The 21,672-nt window shown below is 35.8% G+C and overlaps 1 protein-coding gene across 4 annotated transcripts in view; it reads left to right on the top strand.

The window, feature by feature from the left end:
• Positions 1–12,491, top strand: part of LOC148673560 (transducin-like enhancer protein 1) — a 48,496-nt gene extending 36,005 nt beyond the window's left edge. For all 4 annotated transcript variants that reach the window (XM_088630175.1, XM_088630174.1, XM_088630173.1 and 1 more), the window contains exons 12-20: positions 554–695; positions 3,962–4,152; positions 5,182–5,258; positions 5,869–6,118; positions 7,076–7,323; positions 8,428–8,575; positions 9,858–10,008; positions 10,144–10,220; positions 11,195–12,491. In XM_088630175.1, coding sequence (XP_088486301.1) covers positions 554–695; positions 3,962–4,152; positions 5,182–5,258; positions 5,869–6,118; positions 7,076–7,323; positions 8,428–8,575; positions 9,858–10,008; positions 10,144–10,220; positions 11,195–11,302 — 1,392 coding nt within the window. In that variant the 3' untranslated portion in view covers positions 11,303–12,491. The remainder of the gene's footprint in view (positions 1–553; positions 696–3,961; positions 4,153–5,181; positions 5,259–5,868; positions 6,119–7,075; positions 7,324–8,427; positions 8,576–9,857; positions 10,009–10,143; positions 10,221–11,194) is intronic.
• Positions 12,492–21,672: the final 9,181 nt, after the last annotated feature.

Below are 21,672 nucleotides of genomic sequence, written 5' to 3'. Positions count from 1 at the left end.
ATTGCATCAGCTATGCATTTAAATGGAAAAGTCATGCGATGTTGGAGAAATCCGGCAATTGTTTCCCACTTTACTGTTTGAGGGAAAGAAGTTTACATGTGATATATACTTGAAAATCAACATTAAATCATGTATGGATATTTCTTTAATGATTTCAGATTTAAGAGCACAATTTTCAATGTCATTTTTTAGTGTGACCAACAGGAATAAACATTTCTGCATTTTTAAATGTGCTGCTTGACACTTTGGACACTAACCCTTTGAAAGTTGCAATCAAGTTGAATGCTGATATTGCCTAACCCATAAAGAATACTTTTAAGATTTAGATGCATGGTAATTACATTATTACATTACTATTTTGTCCTTTTAGCAATAAAACAAATAGCTGCCTTTTTTCTCCCTAAACCTTCAAGTTAATGCTATTAGCAATGTGTGGTTTTGTGAGGATTTGGCAGTATTTATTGTGTTCTGTGCCCAGCAGCCAAGCTGCTGATATGATGAATTGTATAATGTGGATAAAGACCAACTATTTTTACTTGTTCAATGATAACAGCACGAAAAGGCCAGCACGCCTGTGCTGAAATCCAGTACACCAACTCCTCGTGCAGACATGCCAACTCCAGGAACCAGTGCCACCCCTGGCCTGCGACCCAGTCTTTCCAAGCCTCCCTCTATGGAACTGGCCAACCAATCTGGTAAGCCATAAAGTGCTTTTCAATATGTTGTACACAGTGATGGTATTTTCACCATTTAATTAATGATCCTAGAGAGCTTCTTATATGGGAGTGGACCCACGTAAGTGCAGCACCTACCTGCATGACTGCCATTGTGTGCCAGAAAACCCACTACACAGCAGAGGTGAAGGAAAATTACAAATAATTTAAGACAGAAATGTAGAAATTCTACAGTTCCAAAGTGGACTTCAGTCAGAACTGAACTTACCCACAGGTAACATCTCTGCTCTCACAGATAGTGCCTGGGGACCTTTACTGACCAAATAATTACTGCATTGGTTTAGTATCCGAAGGACAGCACATCCTACAGCACCTTGTCCCTGGGCACCGTGCTGGGTTGTTGGGTTGGAAAGTTTTGTCTGGACAGAAGACTTACTAGTTGTCCAAAAGGTGTATGTTGAAGTCTTGCAGCACCAGAAGACCCAAAAGTTGATGTATAGATCAAGTTTAGTCAAGAATAATTTAGGTCATTAGGAGCTCAGCTGGAATGAAATATTGCAGACACACCTGTCTAAAATTAGAATTGAACTGCAGTGGTTTACAAAAATCAGTCTGTCTGTACTCGGGTCGGCCGTTCCTGTCCTTGCCATAAACAGAGCCAAAATCGAACAAATGTTAAAGACAACCTTAAACTCATCAGTTTGTAAAGACCAAGAACAGTTTTGATCAATTTAGTAGGTCAATTGGTTCACTTATATTAGCAATCGCAAGCTGTAGTTCCTACGAGTTCAGGCTGTTGGCATTTTCTTTATCTAAATTAGTAGATTTAATTTAATCTTTGAATTGCCTTTAAAATTTGAACGCATTCACCTGCTTATGTGGTCCAAATTTCAGATTGGAAGATTTAAAATGATCCACAACCCAGACTGGCTCCCCAGGACCAGATTTGAGCATCTCAGTGGTCATGAATCAAACTCTCATGACAAGAATTGTTCATTTTAAATTGTCATCAGTACTACATCAATAAGTAAACGTAGTTAGGTAACACACTTTCTAATCTCAACGGAACTTTCTAGTCTGAGATCACTTGGGTTATAACTGCCAGTCCTCCATGTTAATTCACAAATTAGGTTTTATCAATGCTTTTTTATAGTCACCATCACTGAATGATTAAGATAATTAAATCTCAATGTGCAGCCAGTGTTTGGCTCCTCCTGAGATAATGTGTGACTATTTCTATATATGTATTTAGAGATTTTATGTCCCGTGTTAACAGCCACTTAGCTTACAATGGTGTTCTTGAGTGGACTTGTGGTAAACCAATGAGCTTGGAGAGGAAATTTCAGTCATGAAGAATTTTCCACTTAAGATTAGGAATGTTTTTAGGTGCGCATGTTTACAAGGTTTACTTCAGACTCTTATTGGGACGTTTGTAAATGAGAGAGCTTCTCTCGATTTGCAATTTATTTATTCTCAAGGGAGAAAATCTGAATGCTAACCATTTCCAAATGTATCAAAAGGACATCCTTCCTTATGTTGCAACTTTTCTCTGTACTTTGATATTTGAAAATGATGTATATTGTGATAATGATATGGACGTTTGTGAGTTATTCAGTAAAAATAAAAAATGTAATATTTAGGATATATTGTTCTACTACAGGTGAAATGTATAATCCGATATAGTACATTTATTGATATAGGCATACTCCCCACTTACATTGGGATAGGTATTGATGCCCAAGGTATCAATCATGATGTAATTTATGGGACTTACCTGTCTATACAGGCGTGTGGAATGTAAGAAGACCTCTACAGAGCCCTGAATGTTGGAATGGTTTCCTAGTTTGATAGTTATACCCATTTGTCTCTATATAAGTTTAATTGGTCCCTTATTGAGAGATGAAGAAATACAGCAACCACTTAAGCAAATTCTGGAGAGATTGGATGGACTTGTGTAAAAGAAATTTGGCACACACATGAACAGCAAGGGATTTTGGAAACCAAAGCCTGCAGGTTAACAGATCTCATAAAGCAAGAATTCAGTTAAATCAATCAATTAGTAAGAGCTCCTTTGGAACAATATATGAATGACACAGGGGTCATCCTGGACCACGGTTAAGAGCCACTACAGTAGACCACACTCCCATCCTGCATGGAATTGTCATTCAAGTTGTAATTACTGCCTATTCTGTGCCTTCCTAGACTATCCGTTGGCTATTGTGTCAGAGGAATGGCCGCAAATATTATTAAAGCATCCAGTTAGAATGTATTTTTTTTGGAAAAAATTTAGAATATATTTGAATCTGTTTTTTTTTTCTTTTAAAAATGTAGAGCTTAAGTATTAGATTTGTATACACTAATTTTACCTCCTACCTCTGGTTGTTTAATAAAAAAAACTGAGGACAGTTTATACCACTAATTATGCTGAGTTTAATGATGTAATATTGAAATCTACCAAGAGATAATCCGTATCTGAGTGATTGTCCAATCCCAACTTTGAGCTCAAAGTCGATTTTCACAGTTCATTTCCTGTTTTTAATAAGATACAGGAAATAATGCCTAAGAGGACATCTGACAGTGCACATGAATACAAGCGCTGTTTACTACATATGCACAGAATGATAGCAAGCTTAGGGGCCTGATCCAACACACTTACAGTCTTGCATATATTTTGTAATATTAACATGGTGAAAAAGGGCATTGTAAGCCCTAAATCAACACCTAGAGGCTGTAATTATTTTTGAACTGCCGCATTAAGGCTGTATATGTTTAGGAAATAGCATTTTTTGTAACATTTATATGTAGTACATTAAGACATTTCAAATATGATACAGATTTTCTTTATACAATTGTGAGCTTAGTATTGAGGGACTTGGATAGCTTTAAAGTAACAAATTCAATTTTTCCTGCTGTGACAGTACAGCTCTTTTCTTTAAATTCAAGGAAAGAAACTTTAAAGGTACCATTTTAAAATGGATACACATTTTCTCGTTTGCTATGGTACATTTACGTTACATCTTTAATACTTAACTTAATGTCTTGTTATACTTCTGAGTTTTAAGCATTATGGTTGTGCAAATATAATCCATTTAGCCACTTTTCTAAATACCACAGTAGTACTGTGCATTATGCACGTAAGTCAACACTCCTTCTCTTATGGTGCGGTTCTATCTTTATACCCCAGGGTTTGGCACAGTGCCTTGTATACACACCCATGAACCTGTCTTTTAGACCATGGAGCTTTTGTGTTTTGTTAATGTTCGTCACCTGTTTTGAATTGCTTTCAGCTGCTGGTCTGCGAACTCCCCTGGCAGTGCCAGGTCCTTATCCGGGCCCCTTTGGGATGATGCCCCATTCTGGGATGAATGGGGAGCTGACCAGTCCCGGAGCTGCTTACGCCAGCCTCCACAACATGTCACCTCAGATGAGCGCTGCTGCAGCTGCTGCTGCGGTTGTGGCCTATGGACGTTCCCCCATGGTAAATCACTTTGTCAGGAGAATGTCTGTGTCGCAACAACGTTCTTGTGCACTTGATATATACACCATTTTAGTATTAAGCTGCTTCCGATTTATAAATCTTTTTTTCTTTTCCTGCAACAGCATCACTTCTTTTTTTTACACGTTAGTTCGATAAAAGGTGATTCACTGCCATAGTTCTGCTATAGACTATATTGGCAAAAGTAAAGATGAAACAATAGTGAACATTTTTCTAGAGCTCAGCGGTATACAGTAATACATACATGCATAACACACTGCAAAGAATAGCCACCAACAATACAGATCTTTTTATGAGATACATCTAGAAATGATGCAGATAATTTAAAGGTTTTGTAACATTATGCAAACTAGAAAAATATTTAAATGTACCCTTAACTCCTGTTGGAAGAACAAATACCTTTATGATTAACAGCAAGAAATAATATGGGTTCTAGTTTACCCTAGCTAATTTTTTCTTCATTTATTCATTTTTGTAGTTTGTCTATGAAATATATTAATGCACTAATTGAAAATGATTTGCAATTGAACAGTATTCAATATACCAAGTCATTTTTATGTCAACCAGAATCATCTAGTAGATTTTTATTAAGTGTCTAAAAACTGGAAACATCAACTCCTCTAAATTTAAGCAACGTATAAGGTTTGGGATACCTAATTTTCCATGTTGCAGATTTGTAACTTGTACAATTTTATTTTGCATGTTAAACTGGTTTCCTTAACAACAGCAACAACAAAAAAACACATTTGAGAAACTTCCATATTTAAATATGACGTGTAAAATTACAGTTTTGCCCATAGCATGTTAGTTTTAGAATACATGAATTATTCATCACTGGAAATGACTAAGTAGGATAAAAGCTTTACACAAAGAATTATTTCCCACTTTATTTTACTTGGCTTAAAAAATACATGCACAAAAGGAAAAAAATAATAGTCCACAATATTTCCTATTAGCTGTTTAAAACAGGGATATTGTACATGTCATAACCTAGCTTTGTTTTGATTTTAGGTTGGGTTTGACCCACATCCTCCTATGCGAGTACCAGGAATGCCTCCTAATTTGGCAGGAATCCCTGGAGGAAAACCGTAAGTGATCTTCGTTATCACAAAACAAACAGCGGCTATATTTTTAGGTCTTTGTTTACAACTGTACTGTGGTTTAATGAAGACCTGCAGGTAAAGCACCTGTATATCCGGGCTTTCCACATTGATTGTGACCCATCTCAATGATGTCTGGGTTTGTCCAGGATATTAAAACAAACCGGATCTGGTACAGTGTAAAAGTGAAATCTAGAGCAGCTAAATGTCAAGTATCCTTCATACATGGGTTCTCTAATAATTTAAGCACTTTTTTGTATTGAGTTGAAGGAAAAAAGGCCCTCTTCTAAATTTTTTCTCATGATTATCAGATATTGCTACTACATTTGAAGAGGTAGAAAGTTATGATTCCTACATCTTGAACATAAATGCTTTTGTTGAGCCTGTGGACATGCATGTAGCATGTCTTCTCTAAGTAGCTTTGTTTGCCTGTTTACTTTTTATCTCTTGGTTTTGTACTAATTGAACTGCTGAAGAAACAAAACGCCTTTTTTTTTTTTTTGCTTAGGTGAAGTTTTAAAAGGAAAATGTAGAAAAGAAAATCTCTTGCGTAACTCTGACCTCTGTAGCTCATATTCCTAACGGACATTTTCCTCAGTGCGTACTCCTTCCACGTCACTGCTGACGGCCAGATGCAGCCCGTCCCCTTCCCTCCCGACGCTCTGATTGGCCCAGGGATCCCGCGGCATGCCCGACAGATCAACACCCTGAGTCACGGAGAGGTGGTGTGCGCCGTTACCATCAGCAACCCCACCAGACACGTGTACACCGGCGGCAAGGGCTGTGTGAAGGTCTGGGACATCAGCCAGCCGGGCAACAAGAGCCCAGTGTCTCAGCTGGACTGTTTGGTAAGTGAAAGGGACCTTCTGTTCTGGGCCAGTCACTCTGTGAAGACTTAACCAGGAAACGGCAATCACAGCCTGGGTGGTACAGCACATCAATCAAAAAAAAGGAAGTCTGACTGAAGGCCATTTCCTTTGTAAGCACAAATGGCTGCCTTCTGAACCATTCTCACTTTGCTCTGTCTTTATGTGGGTATGTTTGTAATAAAAATAGGCATTGTAGAAATAGTTTCCTCTGATTGACTTTCCGGCGTTTAATTTAAAATGCCATATAGCAGTGTTGGCATCTGTCACTATGAATACTCCTAGAGATGTAAATCTCTATAGATAGTATTGCTTAGTGTCCTTGCCGAGTCTTAGTGGTATACCAGAATGGTTTTAGCTCAGACTGTTATTTGTATAAGTGATTAGAGCTTAAAATGCACTTAAAATTTTGTTATCTTTATTAATTGTAGCTCTCCATTAATACAGGCAAGTACAACAACACAAGAAAGCTTGCTATGTAAAGATCACATGGATGGAAATTTTAGGACAATCTTGGGAAGAAGCAGAATTTTCTGCCTAGAAATAGTGGTTTTCAAAATTTTGAGAACTTTAGTTCAAGTATCTGCTCTTTAGAGCAATGCTCCGGATAGCTAGTAACAATTGACCTGTCTTAGCAGGTTCAAAACAAATACAGTGCCACATTGTATGCTTTTTGAAAAAGCCCATTTAAATGCCATTCTTTTTTTCATATCCAAAATATAAATCTACCCCTGTTCTGGTAGTTTTTATTCAGTACGTGTATATTTCCAGTATTACTGGCAATGATGGGGATGGATGATTTCAGGCTAGAAAGAATTCTCCAGGAAATGGAGCACTAGACGAGTTTCTCATAGTGAGATTTCTGTATATGCCCCCCTCAGTATCTCGTTGTCCCCTATTTTATATTTTCTTTTTTCCTTTTGGGGGGTTACCATGCAGAACAGGGACAACTACATCCGCTCCTGTAAATTATTGCCAGATGGCTGCACCCTGATTGTTGGTGGGGAGGCCAGTACATTATCGATCTGGGATCTGGCAGCTCCTACCCCGCGCATTAAGGCCGAGCTGACGTCCTCGGCTCCCGCCTGCTACGCACTGGCCATCAGTCCTGACTCGAAGGTCTGCTTCTCCTGCTGCAGTGATGGCAACATCGCAGTGTGGGACCTGCACAACCAGACTCTGGTCAGGTGAGGCCTGCTCCCTCAGAATACATAGATATCCCTCAGAAACACATATAATCATTCGTTATATGTAATTCCTGCTCTATCCAGTATTCTGATTTTTTTCTGGGATGCTTATTAATTTTAACAACTCTTGTTTTATTACCTGCTGAATAGTGTTAAAATTACTAATTTATTTTAACAATCTGGAAATCTCAACCCAAGGATTAGCAAATTAAATTGTTAATTATATAAAGACGAAATGATTGGTCTCCAGTGGAATATTCAGCTCAAGTAGCAATTTGTCTGATGAGCCGAGTGTCTGAGACAGTCCCCAGTTAAGAGTCCCAGTTGTAATGAGTTGCCAACCTCAGCTGGAGATCTACAGGAGTGAGAAATTGGCATCTTGCTTCCTAGTGCTGAGGGAGCAAATGTCATGAGTTTGAATCTCATCTCGTTGTGCCTATGCTATACACAAGCCCCGAGGGGGGAGAGGCGACTTGGATGGATCTGAATTCTCCAGTGCTCCATAAATTAGCATGGGTGGGTTGAAACGGAAACTGAGTAATCAGTGAGATAGGGTGATATTCATATTGTATGTATGTGTGGGTTGAACTGCAAGATAAATTTAACAATCTCAGTGTGTTGTGAAAAAAACTGGTAGAGACAAAGGAGGTGTGTGTTTGGGAGGAGGAGGTACTTAACTAAATTGTTGAAGGATTAAAGGTGTTTATCATCCTGATGCATGCCGAAAGACTATTTTTAGATTTCTCATCCTGTCCAAAGATGATCATCCTTGTTGTTAATTAATCAGAGATCTTGAAGGGTTTTAATGTTGAACCTTGAGGTTTACAAACAATAACTTTAAAACAAACCCGTATTAGCTGGAATCAGTGAGATGTTTTATTTTGCCAGCTGCATCCTGGTTTGCTTTCTTTCCACCTGGGAAATGTTTACATAATATAAGCAGACTTCACGTTACACCAAAATTTGTTTATCCAAATGCTTCACCAGACATTGGAAAAAAAAATAAAAAGATGCGTTTATATGGGGTCCAAAACTAACAACATTATTGTGTTTGCTTTCGGCTTGGTCAGGAAATCTTTATTCATCTCTTATTTGTTTTATCAGGCAATTCCAGGGCCACACGGATGGAGCCAGCTGTATTGATATTTCCAATGACGGCACCAAGCTGTGGACGGGAGGCCTGGACAACACAGTGAGGTCCTGGGACCTGAGAGAAGGCAGACAGCTACAGCAGCACGATTTCACTTCACAGGTGAGCTGGAGAATACAGACCAGTATTAAGTCAGAGCAATGTTCTGATAAGTAAAACCCTTTCCCTGAAACTTTTAAGTATTTATCTTTGTGTCCTATTAGACTGTTGTTTTTATTTTTTTGAAAAGCTCAGTTTTAGATTTAGTCTTTCCCATTGTTCTCACGTTATAAATACAACAAATGTTGTGCTACTTTCCTGAGCTGAAAAACATCTTTTTGTTCATTGTAAATTATCCATACGCACAGTTAAAAATGATTCAGGAGGTCTTTTGGGAGCATTCCATGTTTTACATATGACACAAAAAATGTTGTACTTATTTTAAGCATACTGTATATAATTTGCAAGTCATTACCTTACATTAAAAATGCATTTAAATGTATTTTTCCAACAAATAGTACACTTAAATAGATGTATAACCAATTAAACCGCTAGAAACTCACTTCAATTCAAAGTTCTGACTACTGTAAAAGAAAATGCAGAAGAGACTCAAAGTAAGTTGTTAGAAACTGTTTTCAGAAAGTGTTCAAGGGAATGTATCAAAATATAATCTCTTGTAATTCATCCAAACCAGCACCAGTGACTAATCTATTAATTAATTAGAACTGCAGTTTTATGTTGACAATCTTGTATAGCTGTGTCACTTAGCTACTTGTGAAAAGTGAAGCAGTTTAAATGGCACTGCAGAAGGTATTCTAGGCTTTACATCATGTACCATGAAACCCGATAAAATTGATTTTTAAAAATGGAAATAAAGAAACTCACATCAAAAGACAGTAACAATCTGCTTGGTGTGGAATCAGCATGAATGTCTTTGTCCCAAAGCAGAAAAAGGTTACAAAAAACAGGAAGGCATACAGCCCACTTAACCTGTTTGTTTTCTAGTTGCTAATTGATCCAAGTATCTCATCTATACAGTTCTTGAAAGAAGTGGTATCACCTACAACGGCATTGAAGCTTTAAGCCACGTGGTCGGCTGCACTTTATGAAAACCACAAGACCAGAAAATGTTCTACACCTCTTTGCCTTGACATCATGTGGTTCAGGCATGGCTTCAACTGATTTAGTTTCCTAACCAAATGATTAGTCACTGAATGTAGGCTAATAAGAATGCAAAGGACTTTTCCAGATTCTGAATCTGACTCCCGAAAATGTTGTATACAAGGTCCCTTCTGCTGTACTGCAGGTATACTGCCAGCGCTTTACTGTAGTAATGTAAGACATTCTGCATTTTGTGAGGATATATACGGATTTGAAATTAGTGACCTTTTCTGTGTGATTCCAGATCTTTTCCCTTGGTTACTGTCCCACCGGAGAGTGGTTGGCAGTAGGAATGGAGAGCAGCAATGTTGAGGTCCTACATGTGAACAAACCAGACAAATACCAGCTACACCTTCATGAAAGCTGTGTGCTCTCTCTACAGTTTGCCTATTGTGGTAAGAACCTGCTAGACAGTAATCATTATCTTAAACTTTTAATAGGTTGTGTACTTGGGGGGGGAAATGATGGAATGAACAATCTTTACAAAATCAAATAAGTTTTGTTACAATGAAGTTCTCTTGTATTACTAGGCAAGTGGTTTGTGAGCACTGGAAAAGATAATCTCCTGAATGCCTGGAGGACGCCCTATGGAGCCAGCATATTCCAAGTACAGTTGAATTATCTTTATTTTTAATTTGTTTTATTATGTATGAGGTTTGTTTTGCAGTTTTACTATTTAACTAATGAAATGTTACTTTTTTTTTCTTGTTGAGACAATAAGTAAAACATTGCATCAGTGAAAGTCAGTTATGTCGATAAAGAGCCTCCAAAGCTTGAAGCTGTCCTATTGCACACTATTGCAGTTAGGCTTATGGCTCACCTTGAATCACCTGTTTTTTTTTAAGATTAGAAACCCCTATAAGTTGGTTAATTGATCAATAACTTAAGTTTTGAAATGCAGTATCCCAAATGATCTTTTTAAAAAATTCTTTGTTTCACTGTTCACAGTGTAAATGTTATGGGTTTTCAAAATTGCTGGCTTTAATATACTACCTATAAAACCTGCTGGAAATGGGCTTTCTAGTAGAAGGGGTTGGAGACCTCTCAGATCAAAGCAATGGACTATCCAAATATTATTTGGGCTCCTGTTGCGTCATAAAGTCTGTCACAGACATCTAAAGTAGAGCACATAAATAATACTTGTAACAGATTTCAAAAGATAACACTTTATGTTGCTAAGTGAAAGTAAGCAGTTTTAATTTATATTACAGCTTTAAAGACAAATCATAAACATTTAGAACTGTTTTGGCGTATTTTTACCAACTTTTTTGCTTATTGCTTTAAAGACTTATGCTATAGATTGGCTGCATTGCATACTGTAACTGTCGATCAGTGACTGAAAAAGAGGTGGATTACCAGCTGATGGGAAAGTTTAAGGTTCTAAGAAAAGAGAAGGATGCAGGTCTCAGAATAAAGCTGGCAATTTTGAAACGTAATAAGAATAATACATTCTGTAGGGTCTACTGTCAAGTATAAACTAAACCACCATTGAGTCAATTTGCTAACTAGTAATATTTTACTTGACCATTTAAAAAAAATACTCTTTATTCACTACATATCTCTGTTCTCTCTCTCTCCTAGTCTAAGGAGTCCTCCTCAGTACTTAGCTGTGACATCTCTGTGGATGATAAATATATTGTCACAGGCTCTGGGGACAAGAAGGCCACAGTTTATGAAGTTATCTACTGAATACCAAAGGCTTTTTTGTACCTTATACATCTGAAGAGGGCCAAAGCCTCAATGTTCCTAAGAGTATAACACTCACCAGATTTTCTGGATGTTTTAACTTCTCCCTGTGATTTGAGATTACAATCCTGAAGCACACTGACATTTTACCTGAATGTGTAAAGTGACAGGTGAACTGAGTGGACTACAGGAACTCCTGAGAAATACTGGGAAAACTGGGATTTGGACTTGTTTTACTAGACCTCCGGTCTTCAGAAGAATGTCATACACCTTTGTGACCTCAACTAGCTTTATTGCCTGACTGTGTGGCATTGCCTCTTTCAACAACCATTCATTCTTCTAAATGTACGACAGTGGCGTTTCAGAAGAACTTGTTCCTCTTTTGGCATCTTGTGATACGTTTTTGTATTTTTGTTTTAGGTCAAGAATTTGTACAAACTGTAAATATTTGGTTTATTACAGTAAAGGCTTTAGTAACAGAAATGTTTGGTATGTCTTTTTATATAAAATAACATAGCAAAGATAACACTTCGTCTAAATTCTATCTAATATAATTTGATGGTTTCATCTACACAATAAATGTTTTTTTTCCTAACAAAATGAAACTTCTCATTTTATGGATGATTTTGTTCTTTTAAGAAAAATCTCTGCATTATAAATGTCAAAGAGCTGTATAATAACCAGGGTTAATCCAGACAATTCATAAATGTAATTGAAGTGATTGTTTCATGAAATATTTCACATTTTGTTTCCGTATAACAACAAATCTCAGGTATGCAAATGCATATTTAAACTATTTAAAATCTACTGTCACATGCAGGACACATGTACATTTTTTTTCTTAAATGGGCATAAGCAACCCATTTGCCCGCATATATAGCTACTGATTTCTGTAGAACAAAACAAACCCTGTAATGTTTTGAATTTTCAGGAATATATAGGTGGTCTTCTCTAGTTTTACTGAGGTCTTAGCATTTGTTGATGTTATAGTTGTGATAATTTACTGGACTTTAAATTAAAGAGGTTTCAGTAGCACAGAAATGACAAACTTTATTTTCATTGGTGGTTACTTCATAATTTAGAGATCTGCACTTCATGATATCCTGAACAAGTAATACCATTTTTGAATTACTGCTGCTTAGTCAAGTTTGAACTAAGGCCATCCTTGAATAAACACTGCCTTAAAAATGAATTGCTTGGCTCAGGTAATCATTCATGTTTTTTTCTGTTATTGACTGCTAATTAAAACATTAAATGACAAGGAAACATTACAACCATATGACAAAATATATACTGATCATTATCTTACCACTCTGCATGTATGTTTTTAGAAAGTATGACTGTTAATGATGCTATGCACTGAATTGACTTTGTTACATCACTCATTAGTGAGGCAATTGATTGGGATGAGGTAATTTAAACTATTGAATGCTAAACCAAGAGGAAGGAATTCTTTACTTATCAAGGTATTATGTAGGCTACCGTGCCAAGTGTTACATAGACATGCGGAACAATAAACTAATAGTTGCATACAATGGACCAATTGAAGAGGTCAAAGTGTGCAGGTGTCTTAAAATTCAAGTCGTAACAGAACACTTACGATGATTAGTTGCAACTTGGCTGCACAATGTTACATCAACCAAATCCTGCAACTTCATTTGTTGACCCTCATTCAGACTCATTGTGACAAAACAAAATTCCAGTGTGACAAGATATATCTTTGTTCTATTTGCATAACAAAGGATTTCTTAGAAGGCGAGAATGTGACATTTACACTGTGGATGTCCTGCTTGCCAGTCATTAAGGGGGAGAAGCAACATTAAGTTTGTAGGTTATAATGAATCGGGAATGTTGTGTGCATTTCAAACCACGATGAAACTCCCAAGTGTACTGTAATGTGTACAACCTCAAATTTGCATCACAAAAGAGACTAAATTTCAATGTATGTGTGGCAACATATTGCCATGATTGTCTGTGGTTCTGAACCACAACAAAATGCCTGGTGACGTGAAAGCAGCCCTATTGCATTGTAAACGTGCTTTGAGCCAGTGTCGCACTACAGGACTCGACACGACTTCTAGTCTGAGAGCATGTCAAATGTAACGACTGCAGTTGCTGAATTTCGCTGCCTTTTCTGTCCTAGAGGGTGTCAAATTATACGACTAGGAATCGCAGGGAGTGACTACACAATTCGGTCATGATTTTTCATCGCAGTTCCAAATCTCATTGTGCCGCGAAAGTACCACAAGGTCGTCTCATTTTGGCAGCAAAGCAACATGGAGCACAGCAGAATAAGAGCAGGAGCACAGCATGAAAGTAAACAAACAACAAACACAAAGCATCGAACAGACATCTATGCTCATCTCGCTTTCCTTCTTTCCTTGCATCTGCATTGTATGCATTGTACGTCCGGTTGAGCGCTCATTGCTCAAAAAGCAAATTTTACTGCCATATAAATATTTTCATATAAACTAACACATACAGGCAACATGTTTTTTATATACTTTTAAGTATTGCAAAGAGCAACCTGCCAAACAAATAAAATACACTCATTAATTAACGTTGTTAGGAGACCATGTTTTTCATTTGTTTACAATGACTAGTGAGCAGGAAGGGCTGCTTTTTCATCACAATTTTCTCAAACTCTCAGTCTTGCCATTGGGGAGACCAGTGGTTTATGTCAACATGAACACCATACAGTGCTTTCAGAAAGTTCGCAATTTCACACTTATTTCAAAAATGGTAAAATCTTGCGGTAGAGTCGATTTGTTTTGCTATCGAGATTTAATAACTGGACTGAGAAATTGGGACTGCAGTTCCCCTTTAAGATCAATTGAAAATCTGTGAGGTGAGCTTAAGGGTAGCTTTCTTCTAGGGTTCAAAGAACGGTGAACAACCTGCTTGCTGAGGCTCTATGGGAGGAATGGAACAGGACTGCAGGACTCTACAACCTTGTACAGTGTGACACTGTATTACTTCTAACAGTGGCTACATGTTACAAGTCTGTGTCTTTACCGAAAAGTCTTGGCTGATAAAGCTTAATGATGACCAATGTCAATTTCAACAGTTAATTTACACAGTAAATTGGTACAGTATGTTTGTTTAATAAAATGTCAGTACTGTGTTTATGAAGTCCTGTTCATTGTATTTGAACTCAACCTGGACTAAAAACTGTTTAAATGTCATGCTGTATACCTATACACTTATTGCACTTCATTCAGGAACTCAGCCATTGTATGTAAGAGACATAAGTTTAAATTTAAGCCCTTGAGTCAAGGCTGAAAGGTCTAAAATATTCTCTAGGTTAAGTGTTTATTGTGAGAAATACATATCACTGCGCTTTCCCAATATTGATTCAAACTAATATCCATCACCGTGAATATGGTCTGCTAGCTAACACATTCATGTACTTTCTTGTTATTCATACAGTAGTTAAAATTGGAATAAAATGGTAGGCATATTTTGCAATGTTTTCCTTTCCCTTTAATAGTGCTAGAAATTACATATGTATTTAAATATACATAAGTACACACGTACACCAGGGCCGGTTTGTGGACTGGAGCACCCACAGAAAATCGACTCAAAATCATCGGTAACTTTATGGATTTTTTAGGCAATCTTGTTACCAGAGTATTAGGATGATTTTGTAAAACCAGAAAACGCAAGCGAGCCTCACAAGGATCGAAAGGCTATAGTGTGGCATAGGGTAATACAAACCTTTACTATCCATACAAATACAGAGAAGTCTCAAGTATTTGAGAGCCATGCATTTGAAGATTCATAACTGTTTACCAAGTAAGGAAAAAAATGCTTACAAAGGAACTGTTCTATTAAGATTTTTTTCTATTGCATAAAGCTGCATTAGTAATTTAATTTAATTGAATTTAATCTTTTATTTAATCAGTTTACTGAGAACAAATTCTAATTTATAATGACGACCTGGAGAGTACCCATTTATTCATCAGGGCATGTTCTTCAGCAATGTGAGTGAAGTACTTTGCTCAAGGGCACAACTACAGGAATGGTACAATGTGGAAAATGAAAAAAAAGATTAATGAGTTGCAATAGTTTGAATTTTGTTTGAAATTAATTCGTGCAAACAAGTACTTTATGTAATAATATGTAATAATAATATTTAAAAGGCTTGAAATTATTCCTACTTTGGATTTCCATAAATTATTATAATTTTTCTAGCGTTCACTCTGCTTTGCTTCTTGGTCTCTAAAAAATAATTTCTAAGCAAGAGAAATTTGAGAGCAGCACTAATCCCCTTAGAATTATTTTTTGTTGTCCTAGGGCTCTCTAATAATATTCTTAAGATTGAATGTACCAAGATCAAATATTGAAACTAGTCAAGACATTGGGTGCCATACATATTTAAAAAATAAAAGTTAATGACACTGCAGTGAAAACATATTTTATTCATCTGTTTTGAATTTCTATCTTTTTGTGGCAAGCATGGTAAAATGCTTTGAATCTGTATTTGAAACCAATATTTTTTAAACATTTAAAATAGCAATGATCTGTCAATGTAAAAGGTTTTCCGCAGTTTTGGGGTATATTTAGTATATGAAATTACAACATATTTCCCTAACCTGTGAGTGTTTTGTTAAACAACTGCTGTCATACAGTTTAATTCATTGCCCATGTCATTTTGATGTACCTTTGGTTATATATGCAGTTGAAGTGAGAAGAATGTGTGCTGTGGTAGGATTACTGAATCAGCAAATCATAATGGTATATGCTTTCATGTAAACAGCTACTGGTGCATTCATCCTTAGCGATGAATTAATTATGTGTATGACTAAACTAAAGGATAAAGTACAGAGAGGTGTATGCTTTTCTATAAGGGGGAGTTCATCGTGCATTTTTCCGTGACAGCAGATTGAACAGTATGTGGATAATGGATGTTAAATCAATAAAACATGAACTCCACATTTTTTGAGGTGGTCTAACATTCCTGGAATGCTGCTTACTGTGTTTTCAGCTGATATTATTACATATTGGCCTCTGAATTATCATGAATTGTTATTACTCCAGTATTATTTTCAATATTTTAATGTTATTAAAATGCCTGCACTTTATATCTGAGAAGAAAATGATGAAGCCAAACGTTTACATTCATTATGCTTCACCCAAAGCGGTATCATAATGAAGTGATATGCTATAACATTAATTCATTTAAATCTAGTAAAATGCTTTGTTTTAGTAACACTTAATTGCACCCTATATTTGTCATAATCTTTCAATGAAGCCTTCAGTTCATTTACTTCACTTCCAACTTTCATTTAATGTAGAGCAGTTAAGATCTTTAAGAAACAGTTTTACATTAAAATTTAATTACACTCATTTGGATCATTAAGAAACTTATATTAAGTTAGACTCATTTTAAGAGGTTTTGCAACTCTTTTCAAATATAACCTTATGAAATACGTACGAAACTTTTTATTTTAATTTGGTTTTGTTTCTGATTCTTATTCAAATCATTTGGTTTCTGTGTGTTAGGCCCTGCAACCCATGTTGCTGACCTTATTCAGAAGGCACAGTTTTTGTTTTTGAGTGAAAGAGAGACATTTCTTGGATGATTACATAGACCTTTACACAAGGGAACCCTGTTTCTCTGTGATGGCTGTTGGTCAAAAAGGCCATTAGTTTTCTGCTGTCTTGTTTACAATGAGGTTTCGGGAAGAATGTTGAACAGGGAATAAGGGGTTATGACTTCTTGCATTAGAAGCACAGACCACACTTGTATACAAAGGGAGTTTCTCATTTTACAAGGTCAAATTTAAGGTCTTTTCATAAAAAAGAACAAAATGGAAGGAAAATATCAATGTAAAAATGGCTGCTGTTTGTACTGTTTGACGTTTATAGATATTAATAAACAAAGTATTTATTTTGAAGACAATACAGGAATGCAAATTATTTCCAGTATATTTACAGTATGTAAAGAAATTCAGTTAATGAATATACTTATACAGATATCATGTAAATACATACTCTTATACCATATTATATGCTGCTATCCATTGGTGCTGTTATTTGTTAAAACATTCCAATAAGTTACTAAAGCGTGACCAACATTTTAAATCTACATTGACTATCCCTTAGTTTATGACTACCATAATACAGATAATTCTCTACTTTTACTTCTAATTATTGTCTCCATAACCTTACATGCAAAGGAATTCAGACTTATTCATACTGATCGACGTATACTTGGTTTTACCTCACATTTTGAAATGAACTAGTAACAGGCATTGCCAATGACAGTTGAAAGAACTTTCTTAAAGTTCTGTAAATAACAATCCTCATTCCCTTAATTACAATTTGTTGAATACCAGCAGGACCCAGACATTTGTACATTCCATGTTTCTCGTACCAGTATCTTCTGTGCAAATACTAATATACAACTTCGGCATTTCCTCAGCCTGGCCTTCCTTGATCGTTGAATTGATTATTAATTTTATACATTAGCTATCTCACTTACATCTTCTAAAAGTTTTCCCTATCTTTTCTCTCAGACACTTCTTTTATTGTTCCTTTCTTGTTTGTTGTATCATCAAAAAAACTTTTTTTTTAAACTATAACCTTTACTGCAATGTACTTTTCTGTCTCTCTCTTGGACTTTCTCATATCTTTTTTAAATAGTGAATTCATTGCACTACTTTTCATTCAATGAATGCCGTGGCATGGCAGAGTTCCCAATGCAGTACGGTTGTGACACCTTCTGAGTAAAGATTGGCCCTGCCATGTTATATTTGTGGGTTTTCTGGTTTGCTTCAATTGCCTCCAAATATCTACCATTTTACTTTCAGCGTCTGATGTCCCTGATTTTTTTTGTGGATTTTGCTAAAAATTGCACAGTCACTACATATGTTACAATGAACAAACTGGGTCTACACTTCACTCATGCATACTGTAGCTTGAAAATTTTTTTGGGTCTCCATTTTTCAGGTGAAAATGTGCTTACATCACTACAGTACATACAATGTGTGGATTCCAACTCTAACCTGTATGACATTTTTTTCTAGGGGAAGTATATATGGTTGCACCATGGCATAGTGGTTAGGGGTTCGGGTCTGCTTCACAGGCCTTGGAAGTTGGGTTCATTTCTAGACTAGGATGCCTTCTGCGTGAAGATGTACATATGATGCTTCTCCATGTGCTCTGGTTTCCGTCAAGACGTGCTGGGCAAATGAACTGGTGTCTCTAAGTTGCCACCATGTGTACGCATGTATGTTTGCGCCCTGCAAATGGTTAGGCATGTCAGGTACAGTATGTAGTCCTACCTTTTGAACTGTGCCTTCAGGGTTAGGCAGCAACTTACTTTGACTTGCTAAAGACAGAGCTGTTACTGAATACCTATAGATATATAGTATGTAATATACAGTAAATAAGTCATTTTTAAATTTAAATAACAGACACTCTAAATGAGTTAGAAGCATGGTGCTGGTTCTTACAAGGCAATTATTTCTTACATTGAGAAATTTTGGACTGTGTACTGTTTTTCATAGACTTTGCATGTGTACTATACACTGATCATACAACATGTGCACTTCCAACTTGTTTATTAGATGTGTTCTTCAGGAAAACCCTGTCCAGATAGATTATTTTGTTCCACATACTAATAATTATGTATTTGTTCTTGTAGACATGATCTTATAATCCCTACAAATGTTTTATTTACACTAGTCGATGGGTAACTATTGCTGGAATAGATTATGTCCATCTTTAAAGACCCATGTCTGATTTTATGGAGAAAATGTACACCAAGGAATTAAATGGAAGAAAATACATTGGGGATTCATGATTCCTGAAACAGTCACTTAAAATGATCAGAACAGATACTGTGCTAACAATAATAATAAAAAAATAATGAAAAAGTCCTTTGAGCAACAGTTTCAGGTTGTATATTTAATAACCATGGCAAATAAAAGAGTATGGAGTATGTATTAGGGATTCTAATTAAATAAATAGATTAGGATTATAAGAAAAATATTTAAATAACTGGAACACGTTTATAAACGCTATGTAAGTCATGTAACTACAGTAATTCACACCATATTTTTATTTTCTTTTACTTTTATACACTGTTAGTCACAAATTTGAATGAGTGATGACTGGGTAATATCTGTGTTTTTGTAATTAAGAAAAAAGTTTGTTTAAATCTTGTAATTTTCAGTAAACATATTTTTCTATCTTTCCTCAGTGGAAAAAAAAAATACTCTGAGAATGTTTCAGAGTAAAGTCAGCAAACTTAGTAGAGTTACAAATTGAATTGTATCTTATCTGCATTAGTAAATTCGTTTTATTTTTGCAATCTGAGAAGCAGAAAGTCACTAAATGTTTTTGTAGCAGTGCACTGGAAAATGATGAATCCTAGAGGTCACTAGAGAACAACAAAGATGAAAGAAAAAATAAAAAATCTAAAAGACACTGCCATAGACTTAACTGCCTTAAACTAATTTATTTCACATTTTTTGTGCTGTAAACTTGCCATCTATAAAGCATTCAAATTTAGTCTCATAAATACAAATCTAAAATGTGTGTGCATAACAGTTAAAATAAACAATTATATTATAGTATAGTTAAATTATGTGTACTGAAAATCGGGACCTAAATATCATAATATATATATATATCTCCAGTATATATACATAGATATATCTACAGTACTCTGTGGCTGAACAGACTTGAGATCCTTTGAGAACAGCACTTTCTAAATGCAAAGCCTATTATTATTATTATAGTTTTATACAAATAAGAATATTTCAGATGGCCCAGTATATTTCAGAGTGTTTCAGAGTTTCATCTATGTAAAATACTAGCATATGACATATAACTAAACTGCTCAACCAACCAACCAATCAATCAATTAATCAACCAATCAATGAATCAATCAATCAAATGAAAAAAAGGTCTTAATAATGCAAGGTTTTAAACATACATTTTTTCTGGTGAAGTCTCTGAGACAATCTTCAATGTCATGTCTTCTCCCAGCCATTCCAGATTGATTTCAATCTCACATGGCGTTTGAGCTGTTTTGCAGAATTAAAGAGTATATTTGTTACAAGATGATATGCAGTTATGGCAAATGAAGTAGAAAAACTGAAATAAAAGCTAGATACCTGACCATGAACAACAGACTGCCTTAGATTGCTGCATGATTTTCCACTGGTATGGGGTCAAATAGCACTACAAGTCTGGAAATGCTGTCTTACGCAGATTACCAGTTAGGTGGCAGAGAAGCAATTTTTTTCCCCCTGGCCACCCGCTGTCTGCCAGCTCCAGCTCCTGTCACAGCCTATTAGCTTCCTGAGAAAACTGGTGGGAAATTGCCTGCAGATTGCAGGAAATTGCATCTCCAGGCCCAGAAAAAATGTAGAATAGCACGACATCGGCACTCCCAGAGCTGCTATTAATTCCATACAGAAAAAAATGACCTTTGGCTCAGTGGGAAATGACTTTGCTGTTTGTTGTATAAAGGCAGCACGATGAGAGGAGTGTACATTATTATCCAGTCCAGGTCTGCGGCCAGTTCTGCTGGAGGTGAGGAGATAAAGTAGTTGTAAATTGTTAGAAAAAACGAAAGTGTAGAAAATACCTTTTGCATGTAAACCTTGGTCCACAGTTAAAAATCTATAGTGATAAATGATAGTCAAAACTGGCTTGTTTTTTTTCTTAAGTACATAGAATTCACACATTTTTGTGTGTTTAAATTATTTGAACTGATTGCATTTTGTCATTTGCTACATACTGTATATATAGCTGCTTATACATATATTTAGTACTTATAAAATAGATATATAAATATATCACAGTCCTTGTTAGTAATGAAGCACAGTGTCTCCTCATACATTCTCTTTTTATTTGCACTGACTTACTGTAGTACATCACTGATGACCAAGATCTCTGGTCCATTTTATGAACAAGAAATAAATATGTTGCAATTCACTTTTTTACTGGACATTACATCTTAAATCACAATATTCATACTCAAAATTTTTGGTAATGAAAATTGTACTATCAGCTACACAGGATAATTTTGTTTGGAACTCAAACTGCAAATCAATGGAATATATAAAGACTTTAATATTATTGGAAATAAACATTTTTTACTTTATCTGTGTACTTTGCATTGCATTTAATCATTTCCATTTATTGTTGTTCTCAGTTACTTTGAAATGGTAAAATTCATTATATGACAATTCCCTACAAAAAATGGTATAAAAGCTTTGGCAATTATGACGTTTTTGTTACAGATTGAAAGTCCAGTCTTCAAAAGTGCTCTAGCCAAAGCAAAATCTCTCTCCAACCTTCTCTCATAATGATCACAATCTGGATCTGCCAGATAATTTGTAATTTATTTTTCC

The sequence above is a fragment of the Lepisosteus platostomus genome, chromosome 4 (assembly GCF_059453375.1).
Source record: "Lepisosteus platostomus isolate fLepPlt1 chromosome 4, fLepPlt1.hap1, whole genome shotgun sequence".
In the NCBI taxonomy this organism is placed as follows: domain Eukaryota; kingdom Metazoa; phylum Chordata; class Actinopteri; order Semionotiformes; family Lepisosteidae; genus Lepisosteus; species Lepisosteus platostomus.
Note: the sequence above shows the minus strand (reverse complement) of the source record. Positions and strands in the feature narration are given on the sequence as shown.